The 11,285-nt window shown below is 30.1% G+C and overlaps 1 protein-coding gene and 1 long non-coding RNA gene across 2 annotated transcripts; both read right to left on the bottom strand.

Moving 5' to 3' along the window:
• Positions 1-1,338: 1,338 nt before the first annotated feature.
• Positions 1,339-8,047, bottom strand: LOC129916850 (uricase). Its single transcript, XM_055997042.1, has 4 exons — positions 7,767-8,047; positions 2,085-2,411; positions 1,695-2,008; positions 1,339-1,633 (listed from the first exon to the last, which is right to left on the bottom strand). Exons 1-4 carry the CDS (start codon positions 7,972-7,974, stop codon positions 1,463-1,465), a joined length of 1,020 nt encoding a protein of 339 aa, XP_055853017.1. The 5' UTR covers positions 7,975-8,047; the 3' UTR covers positions 1,339-1,462.
• Positions 2,592-6,824, bottom strand: LOC129916860 (uncharacterized). The gene is made up of 2 exons (XR_008772558.1): positions 6,615-6,824; positions 2,592-6,370 (listed from the first exon to the last, which is right to left on the bottom strand). It is a non-coding gene; the product is annotated as an uncharacterized LOC129916860 (long non-coding RNA).
• Positions 8,048-11,285: the final 3,238 nt, after the last annotated feature.

The raw sequence follows: 11,285 nt of genomic DNA on the forward strand, positions 1-11,285 counted from the left end.
GGAATTAATTTTTTTGGACCAAAAATAACGGTACTTGTCATATACCGATTTTAGTAAAATTGAAATATCTCAAAAACGGCACAGAGAAAAATATGACCCGCTAAAAACTAACAGATTGCCATATTGTTTTACCGTCCATACATTTCATAAGGAAATCTTATTAAAATCAACGATTAATAAGGTTTTTTTAAGGAGATTTCTTATTATTTTTATAGAGAAAATCTTATTAAAATTTGACTGAAAAGTTGATTTTTTTTGCAACTTAGCACTAGAACAAAAATCGCGATCAATATTTTCATGGCAGGTTGGTTCAGGTGGTAAGGTGGGCGACTAATGATTTGAAGTCTCCAGTTCGATTCCCAACCTGGTCATCGTTTTTTTTATTTTTTTGCAGATTTTAAAACAATAAGGAAAACCCGATTGTTTTAATAAGGTTTCCTTCTTGGATGAAAACCATAGAGAAATCTTATTGTTTTTATTCTATTTTATGTGGTCTATTTTTCTCTGTGGGCTCCAAGGATTTTGTTTAAAAAATTCAAATGTTAGTTTTAAGCTAAGGTCTATCTTTAAATGAAAACTTTTTTTTTGAAAATCATTATTAACGTTTTTTTTTCAAATCCGATTATCTCCGAAACTGCTATATCGACGAAACTTTTTGTGAAGAAGCATTTATATAATTCAAATATAAGCCCAAAAATAAATTTCCAAAAAAATAATTTTTGGATTTAAAAAAAAAATTTGAATTTTTTTTTTTGAAAAATCAAATTTTCGAAAACGGGATGTTAATTAGTGATTTCTACAAAATGGCATACCAATTTTATTTTAAAACATTTTTTCCAAAAAATTATTTATAAGAAATTAGTTTTTTTAAAAAACGACTCTAACGATTTAAAAAAATTTTTTATTGATTTTAATTCAAGAAAGGTCATTAATATAATATTAATTTTTATAGGAACTATAAGAATCTGAGAACTTCCATCAATCTTTCCACCTCTTCAAAGGAAAAATGTTCCACATACGCCACAGTGACCCGAATCTATTTCTATTTATATTTGGTTATTCAAAATCTTATGAATATATCTGAATCTGGTTAGCAATATCTCGGCATGAAGTGAGAGTCAAACCATCTTTGGCGAGTAACGTCAAAAATAATAATTTAATTGTAAAGAATTCAACTAATAAAAAACTACGTAAATTGTTTTTAAATTATTCTTATTATTGTTTGTTTTGTTGAATCATCCTCCTATTCATCCTCAAAATGAACAATATTTACCAAAATATTTATCCAAATTTGCCAAACATCGTAATAAATCATTCTCAAGTAAACAAAAAAAAAACTTTTTTCTTCTAAATTCTAATCTTTTATTTTGTTGTTGAAATTTGGATATCACATTTCCATTAATTTATATAAATAATATGACTACTTCCAGTTTTTTTTTTTTTTTTTTAATTTTTGGAAATCTTATAATTTGCTTTGCATATCTTTACGCTCAAGTTGGGCGTAAATTGTTCCGTGTGGTTTATCCACTGGAATAAATACTTCATTGTTTTCTCCAGGCACCAATCCTTGGAAAGGTTTCGTATCGAAATTAAAGTAATGCTTATTTGGCATTGTCATTGAAATCGCTGAAATCTGCAGAAAAAAAAATCAGCTTAAGAGGGCTGAAAGATTTAAAAAGGATAAAAGAATGTACCTGTGGAATCATATCAAGGACTTCCTTCTCAGCCAAATACAATGTGTGTTGAACACTTGGTGACGTCACACCAACATATGGATCTCCAGCAAAATTCTTAATAATAACATTCCTCACAGTATTCCAAACACTGCAAAACTTCAAGTTATCAAGTTTTGAATACTCCCAATTGCAATCGACCACAGTGCTGAAAATTCTATCATACTGATCCGGAAGTGAACGATACTCGTCGTTAACGAAATTAACAAACGACGATTGTGTCGTCTTAAGGACACGCAATCCCTTTAGACCACTGATGACAGTTGGTGTGGCAGCTGTACACAAAGATAACAAAACAGAATTTAAAATCATTTATAAGGACTTGCAAACCAAATCACTATTTCAACCCACCATCTCGCTTGAAAATTACATCACAATATCTCGAGGCAGTCGGTGTAAAGACGAAGGCATGATTGTGCTTCTGCCTGTTGTTGAAGGAACTAAAGTTACTGTTTGTCGTGCCAGGTGGTTCCATGCAACCGGTCTCTTCCTGGCAAATGCGCTGCCAAGGATACTCCTCGACATGCACATGCACCTCATTGACGTGTGAGTACTTGCTAAGGAAATGCTTACTCAGCAGTATGCCGAATTCCTCTGGGTTTTGTATGCCATGTTTCTTGGCCAACAGGTAGATGGTGTTCTTTTGGGAGTCAGTTGCCACAATATCTGAGTTGTCACCTGGGGAAATGAAATAAAATGCAATATGGTCAGTAATAATGTTCTATTTGTGTAAGTTTAAAAGAAAATCAATCATAAAAGGACGAAGGATCAATTTACCCCTGAAAAAGTCCCTCAAGGTCGTCAATTTTAAATGTGTTGCCACTTCAAACTCCTTGATGGAGTGAAGTGGTCCATCTCGTTTAACGTGCAAGATTTTTACAGCATCCTTGCCATAACTACTATCAGCAATTGTATAGTTTTGACCTGAGGGATTTTTACTAGAGCCTTTGAAGAGTCTTTGAGGAAACATTTTTTTAAATATTTTTTTTTGTTTTTGTTTTGTTTAATCAACAATGTTTTGTCTTGACGAAATTAAAATAAAAACTGTGCGATGTTGTGTGTCCCTAAGAGCAATTTATATGTTTTTCGATTGAAAAGATAAAAAGACAGAAGCTCTTATCAATTTTGGGTATAAGAAAATTGAGATTTCAAAGTCATTCTGCTTGTATTTGGGGGGTTAATTTGTTGTTGCTTTGCGGAATTTAAGCGTTGAAGAAGAAGATTCTGTTAGTTTTGATTTGTTTTTTATTTGTTCAGTGTGTTGATTTTTTCCTGAGATTTTTTTTTTTTTGTTTATTATGTACTTGTTTTTTGTATTTTATTTATTTAAGAATTTTATTTTTTGAAGAAAAAAAAAAATCTACAATTCCAAGAATTTTGAAAAACATGTTATTTAATTGTCCTTGAAAGTATTGTGTAATCTTATCCTTTTATTTGCATTTTTTTTTTGTGATTCAAGCATGTGGTTGAGATATCAAATAAATTAAATCTTAAACAAATCGTAAAATTAGGTGAGGAGTTTGCTTAAATCTTAAAATTTATGTTCAGTTAATTGTTTTTAAAAGTTGTCAAAGTTTAGATAATACCTATACGAAGAAATGCGAAACATTTATCGTAGACTTTTAGGGTGGGTTTTTGTCTCATAAAAAAGACCAGAAGCCTTCTAACGCACTTCAAGTTTATAGACCTATGTTTGTTAATATTAAAAGTCATCACATCACAATCATTTAAAGAAGAATGTTATCATACAAATTCTTCTTTAAAATAGGTACAAAGCAGAAATTATGTTAAACTATGTTAACTGTGATTTATATAAGTGTAAAAAGGGGCGTTAGGTCTTATCACCCAAAAAGTTTTGATTTTGGATTTGGGCCAAAACTCCCGAAAAACTGAACATTAGCTACCGAAAACAATTAAAGAAGGAATAAATACAAACTGAGACCGGTAATGGGTTGAACTTGAACATTCACTTGAAAGAAAGTAACATTGAGATAGAAGGGAATATTGCAGGAGATATACACGTACAGAGCATACTAGGATAACGAAATAACATTTTTTTTTTGAATTTCTAAATGGCGAAGACAACCAATATTCCACTGTACAATCTTCTTCTAGAATCTAAGACTTAAAATGTTAAAAGCTGCTAATACAAATGGTGTACCAGCCAAACTCTTTAAATTTGGTCAGAAGGAAGCATTTGTCCGAAGAGGCAATTAATGGAAACTTGGCTTACAGAATTTCCCCAACCTAAGATGTTTAAGTCTTTTAATCGAAGCAACTTTTGTGGTCTGGAAAGGATTGCCAACGATAAAAACGTCAGTTTGTTTTTTTTTTTTTTTGAGGAAAATCAGCCAACGACAATGCAAAAGAAAAAGGCAACGTTATTCGAAAGACTAAAAACGAAGTTTGTTATATTGACTAAGACCATTACGTATACTAAATTTCATCGAAATCGTTAGAGCCGTTTTCGAAAAAATTGCAATGCCTCCAAAATGTTATAGGTAAAGAAAATATACGTCAAAAAAAGATACTAAGAAATAAAAAAGGTCTTGGAAATTAAACAAATTTCTTTTGTACCAAGGATATCAATCCATCTATTTAGGCTAGGGCCTTGATATGCAGAAAGAGTTACAAACCAACGGACGGCATGAAAACTTTTTCTTTTTAATTTTCCATTATCGTTGTGTTGGTTTTGTTTAAAATCTTGAACTTTTTTTTGGCACGGAATAAATAAAGGTACTTGCCGTCTGCGAGTAAAAAAAAACTTTTGGTTTTGCGCGATTTTACTGAAGACGACTCCTTGAAACGTAATAATTACAATGAACAAGGGCAGGTGAACAACTAGCGGATGCCCTTCACCTATGTAAGGCAGACATAACTGCCATCAAAAAATACAATACTGCCATCGTTTCGTTTCCTGAACAATTTTAGAAATGTCTCTTAATAAATTCTAACGAGAAGGTATCGAAATGTACTTATTTATGTACATTAGGGTGGTCCAATTTTTTGGTTTTTACAATTCCGTTGTTCCCCACTCAAAAATTGGTTGCATATGTGTTTTGTATTACACACGTGAAATTTCAGCTTTTTAGGTGAAGTGTAAGTGGGCGCTCAACAGGCTCAAAGAATTAACTTATCTATATTTAAAAAAAAAAAAGTTTTTTTTTATGTTTTCTAGTTAATTTACAAAATAAAATTTCAAAAAATTAAATATTTTGATATTTCAGATACTTTACATTGGGTGATATGCATAAAAACGTAGTAGGTACTTACTTAAAGTAAAAGGTGAAAGTAAATACTATAAATTCTAGTAAAAGGTAAAATTCATAGTATATACTTAATTTCGTATGCATAAAAAAAAGTACCTGCTAACAGGCAAATACTTTAAGTATATACTGAATTCATCCAAGTAAATACTGTAATTCACCCAAAAATGATAGTAAATACTTTTTTTTTAAGATTATTTGTATTCGTTTGGTGTTTACAAATAAATTGTTTTGGAAGTTTTACGGTTTAATCCATTATAAATTTACTGTTTCTAAATTTGAGTTTGTGAACATCTGTTCGTGCTATTTTTTGAGTCAAAAGTAATTCAGCAGCAGAGATGAGTAGCAATACGAAAGGTTTGTCAATAAGCCAAATGCACTTAGCTTTTGTGCGAATTTTAAAAGTGCATAATGTACTTATGAGTAAGTCACAGCAACCCTCTATTAAAAAAGCTAAGACGGAGGGTATAAAAATATTTATTACCTAATGAATACAAATCTGAAACTGGGGCGACACTAAACGAAGAACTACAAGAACCAAAGTAATCTTTCTGAAGGTTTTTTGAGTGAACTCGAATCTGAAGTCAGAAAAAATTGATTTGCCTCCGTTTTTGAAATATTACCGTTATAAAATGACCAAAAATGTAATTTTGGCCGTTTTTAATGCCCGAGATATCTTAAGTTTAAGTTAATTAGCCAAAAACAAACTTAACTTTATTTAAAGTTTAAGTTTTTTTAAGATTTTTGCCACAATAACCAAAATATACTTTTCTGAAGGTTTTTGGTGTGCTGAGGTTGAATCCGAAATCAGGAAAATTCTATTAGCATCCGTTTTTGAAATATATTATACTACCGTTATAAAAAAAAAAACATTTTATAACGGTAATATTTCAAGAACGGAGGCTAATAGAATTTTTCAGGTTTCGGATTCGACCTCAGCACCCCAAAAACCGTCGCGTCAGAAAAGTATATTTTAGTTATTGTGGCAAATAAATTTGGTTGACCAGTGCTGTCTTTGAGCTAAAGGTTTATATTATCTTAAGATATCGCGGGTAATCAAAGAGATATGGGAAATATTAAACGAGTTTTTGAAAGAAGGAAGTTTTTCTTCTTTGTTTGTAATGAATTACCACTTGTGGCAAAAACCTTGTTGACCAGTATTTTTATTTTACTGGAAATTACTTACCAATAAAGAGTTCACTTAACCAATCCACATTTTCCCTTTCAAAACGATAAAGTTGTTTAAAATTTGATTCAAAATCCGGACTTCGATATTTATAGACTTTTTGGGAATTAATACGTACAAATTCTACCATTTGGAAAAAAAAATTAACAACAACCCTATTATAATAAATATCAAGAACCGATTGCCTCAAAATGTGACTTCTTCTTCTTCTTCCTTTTTCTCGGCGCTGTTATGATCTCGATGTCGAGGGGATCATAACTATCCCACGTATCTGCTTAACACTAGTGATCCGACTGTGGGGTTCGCCGGGTTGACCTCAGAAATCGTCGGCAAGCCTCCCGGTTTTGTATTGTTCCATTTCTAAGGCCAACTGAATGCTGGTGTTTTTGCATTTGCTTGTACCAGTAGTTTTTAGGCCTACCTTTCTACCTCAAAATGTGACTTAATACTGCTATTCATTATTTCCACGGCTTCATATACGGTGTTAAAATAAAAGAAGTATATGCTATGAAATTTACAAGTTGGTATTTTGTAACCTTGAAAAAATCTAGTAATTCTTCAAGAAAAAAAGTACTTACTATAGTTTTTATGCATACGGAATAAAGTATTTACTGAAAAAGTTCATCCAAAAAAGTAGTTACTACGACTGATAGTAAATACTTAATTTTCAGCATTTACTTTATTTTTATGCATATCAAAAATAGTATATACTTGAAAATTCTCTAGTAAAAGCATTTACTATTTTTTATGCATATCACCCATTGTCAAGAAACATGACGTTGTGTCTAAAATTCATTTTATTTTGAAAAGTAAAAAAAAAAAAAACAACCCAACTTCATCAATGTATCGAAAATGCAGATACGTCAATTGGAGCTAACACGGCAATAAACTGCACTTAAGGTACTCTCACAAAAAGAACTTAAATACCTTTAATCTGCCTAAATTCCTTGAAAAGACGATTCGCTACTTTTAAAGAGATTTTGTCTGAAATCCTCTTTGGATAAAATGTAGATTTTAAATTAGACTTTTTTTTCTAATTAGGTAGGTACCTACATATTTTTATTGAAAGAACTGGTTTTATTTTCATTTCACTTTTGTTTAAACAAGAATAGATTCTTTTAAAATTCATTTTCATTATAATTGTTTGTTTTTGTAAGTTTATTGATGATGCACTTAAGATATTTTCTTATTTGTATCTCTTAAATAAAAGTGTTGACACATTTACTAACAAATGCGTTACATTTTATTTACTGATAAAACCAACAATAAGTGTGACTTATGTCTGAATGTCATCTTGTCTTTTTATCTAAGTCGTACACACCAGTTTATCGGTGAGATTGCAAATCACGTTGATAAAACGAAGTAGGAAAAAAAAAATAACTTAAAAAAAATTATGATGAAATGTTTATTTTACCACAAGCAAAAAGTCAAGTGATGCACAAATATTTCATTTTTAAATAAAATAGAATTTATTTTTAGAAAAAATTAATTCTTAACACAAATAAAATAGAAAAAAGCGAAAACACTGTGGCGTATACGTAACTTTTTTTTTTGATTTTTTGTTATATTAGATGGGCTTACCTTTCAAATAATCCTTTTGTGTATTTAGTTTGAGGTGTGTCCCGATTTCAAATTCCTTAATTGTATGAGCCGGTCCATTTCGTAAGACATGGAGCAACTTCACAGCATCCTTTCCATAACCGTGATCAACAATACAATAATTAGGGTCAGCTGATACATCAGCTTGTGAATTAGCTTGTGTACCTTTGAACAGTTTATGTGCAAACATATTATTATTATTATTTTCTTAAAACAATCTTTCAGATAAATTCTATTTAACTGCATTAAAAGTCCATTGGACAGTGGTATTTAATACCTGATTGCATTCATCCAAACTCTTATAGATTAGTTCTTATCAATTAAAATACTTACATGACTGTACCAATAGCACAGTTTTTATCAAAATGAAAGATGGTGACAGACGTAAGTAGTTATACAAAAAAACTAAGAAAGAAATCAGTACGCGCACACGCCGCGTAATCTTTAAGTTTGTCGTACTGTTATTGTTCTCTCTGCAGTGTAAATAACGGTAAACATTAAATATTTACCCATTTAACTGTAGAAAAATGTGTGGTTGTGTGTGCTTCTACACTTTAATAAAATCTGCTTTTGTCATCTAAGCTCTGACATAACAATGATGATTAGCGGTTTATGATTCTTCACTTCTTTAGCATCTTTCTAAACTGCCTCTGTACAGGGAGTTTCCGGTTTGCGTAACTTTGTAGATTCAGCGAATTATAATTTTTTTTTCAGTTGCTAGCTGCTGTGTGGCACGTAGCAATGTTATATTTTACTTTTTTCTTGAATACTTATAAACATGATGTCTGTGTTGACATAAATTATCAGGACATTGCTTTTTTGAGCAGCTATAGTTTTGAGATTGATTGGATTTATCTATAAAAGTCGCACGACTACATCATTATTTTTAAATAGTGGACGAAGACTCTTAAAAAGAAATATTAACAAGAACTGTAAATGTTTACTTAAATCTTTAAGTCGATTGGGGGAAAACAAACTTATTAATTTATATAGGTTATAGAGATATTTTTATTATATTTAAAAAACAAATAGAAAAATGATTCATTTATTAGTTTTTAGTAGTAACAAAGTAATTATAAATAACTCGTTTGCACGTAGGTAATTTTATTTATGGTTTGGAAGCTTTCAACTAGTTTCACAAAATTTCTTAGAAATGTCTCTTGTTGATTAATGATTTTGTTTTGATGCAGTTAATATCAACAAAACTTTCACAAAAAATGTAAATAATTCTTGTTTTTAAAGTGTTTGAAGTTAAATCAAACAAATACATGGATCAGTATAAATTATAAAACTATAGGAGACTAATTACAGTACCTACCCGAAATGAATTGAGGACAGTTTTCTAAAACTGTTTAATACGTTGAGGCAAAAGATAGAACCACACCTGTGGTAGATCGTTTGCCAACACCAGCCACCAGTAAAGGGAGTACCGTAATCTCAGTTTTAATTTTGACATGGTTATCTTTAAAAAATTGTAACTTTTTTTGTGGTTGTCGTACAGATATGGTTGATGCATATTTTTAAAGTTTAAGTGATGAGATTTCCAATGATATAAAATTTATTAAAGGTTGTCATGTAAAAATATTGACAACATGATCATAAAAACTATGTGATTTCAAGAAATCATTTTTATAATTTTTTTCAAAACATAGGCTTAAGTTATGGTTTAATTCTTTAGAAGAAATAAAAGGCTTATTGGAGGTTTAATTTTTTTTTGTATACTTTTTTATTTATTTATTTTAATGTTATACATATATAATTTTTTTCGCTTTTTTATAATAAATGCATTGAACTTGAAAAACTATAAACCGGATTTACAGATAGTCACTTTTTTTTTTTTTCTTTGATAATAAATAATTGTAATTTGATTTAATCAAAGAAAAAACTCGAAGTAGTATCAATGAAAAAAATACCGCACATTTTTTTTTTGTTTGTGCAGGTAATTCCATGCACCAAATAAAAGATTTATTTAAGTTGTTAAAAACTAGATGAATCAATCGGAAAATGGAAACCCTATTATAGTGTGAATCTCGCGTAAATTGTTTTAATAACACCGATCGGCAACGAAAATGCAGCTTGAACCAAACCATACTTTTCTATAGGATTTTTGTGTGCTGGTTCCTGATCTGAAGTCAAGATTTCACTGGCACGTCAAGTTTTCGAAATATTTAAATATTAACAGGTGAAAAACGCGTTTTTGTGGTACTTTTGGCGTTAAATTTCATCACCGTTAAATTTTTTTTTCGCAAAATTACATATGCAATATTCAAAAGCCATATTTTATCGTCTTAAATACGTTTATTTTTATTTTAAAAATTATTTTTTTTTTCTAAAAGATATTTGGTATAGAAAGGTATGATATCTCAAAATCTTGGTGGTTAAGGTAACTTATGGTTTTTGAAGCAGATTTGAAGTAAATTTCAGTTTTCGACTCCTTATTCGGTTGAAAATATAGCAAAATATTACGGAAAAATAATATTTTTTGATCAAATGTGAAAAAACATTTCATTTAAAATTAGTTTTTGGGACTTTATAGCTAAAATTGTGATGAGCAGAGCTCAAAAACTAGACGTGATGGAAAAAATCTGTTTTGAATTCAGCACACTCAAGTTAATTAAAATCATTTTAGGCTACGCGCACACATTCGATTTTAGTCGATCACAATAATTTCAATGCCTGTGAAGGTGAACACACATGCTTCCCGCGATAAAAAATTTGAAAATTGTGTCTACAGTCATTGAAATTCTTGTTATCTAATTTGCGACTGAATAATCGCGCGATCAAAATCGCATGTGTGCGCCTAGCCTTACAGAATTCTTGCTAGCGACTTTTGTTGTTTTTTTGCCCACCAGTGTAATAGGAAAATATCAATTATTTGGACATATATTCAATTGCCAAGAAGTAATAAAGGTCCACAAAAAAAAAACAAGTTTTTCCTTCAATTTAATCAAATTTAATCCTAAAAATACACGCAATTTATATGCGTGACAAATTTTCACCCTAATCAGTTTCAAAGACAATTATAATGCACAAAGAAAAAAACACTAATGCCTACAATTTCCACCAAATAAACTCTCAAGTGCCAACAATCATTTAAATAACTTTTTTTAACTTTCGGATCTCATTTTTTGATGACTAACTTAGTTGTGACATTCATCCCACACCTATGCAATACAGAAGTAATTTTCCACAGTAAACTTAATGACCCACCTTTGGATTTATTTTCACCTTAAATTAAATTTAACTGCGGACAAAAATTTACTTATACATATCGTTGACTCCATAAAAAAAAATTTAATTTTCCCAAATGAGACATGAAACTTGCCTTTTTTTTTTTTTAAATACCTACACATTCTTCCCACATTATTAAATTTAAAGGAGAAATAGAAACCCTATAGAAACAGAATACATCATAAGAAGCCATTTACAATAAAACACATTTTTTTTACCACCCTTTCACATAAAAAAAAGAAGAAAAAAAAATAGAACAAGTTTCATAAA

The sequence above is a fragment of the Episyrphus balteatus genome, chromosome 1, assembly GCF_945859705.1.
Source record: "Episyrphus balteatus chromosome 1, idEpiBalt1.1, whole genome shotgun sequence".
In the NCBI taxonomy this organism is placed as follows: Eukaryota; Metazoa; Arthropoda; class Insecta; order Diptera; family Syrphidae; genus Episyrphus; species Episyrphus balteatus.

What these genes read in the sequence shown, in the direction of transcription:
- LOC129916850 (XM_055997042.1), bottom strand. Translation starts at nt 7,974, where the DNA reads ATGTTTGCACATAAACTGTTCAAAGGTACACAAGCTAATTCACAAGCT. An exon ending in ACAAAAGGATTATTTGAAAG is followed by an intron (nt 2,412 to 7,766) that starts GTAAGCCCATCT and finishes TCATTTCCCCAG; the next exon opens with GTGACAACTCAGATATTGTG. An exon ending in TGTAATTTTCAAGCGAGATG is followed by an intron (nt 2,009 to 2,084) that starts GTGGGTTGAAAT and finishes CTTTGTGTACAG; the next exon opens with CTGCCACACCAACTGTCATC.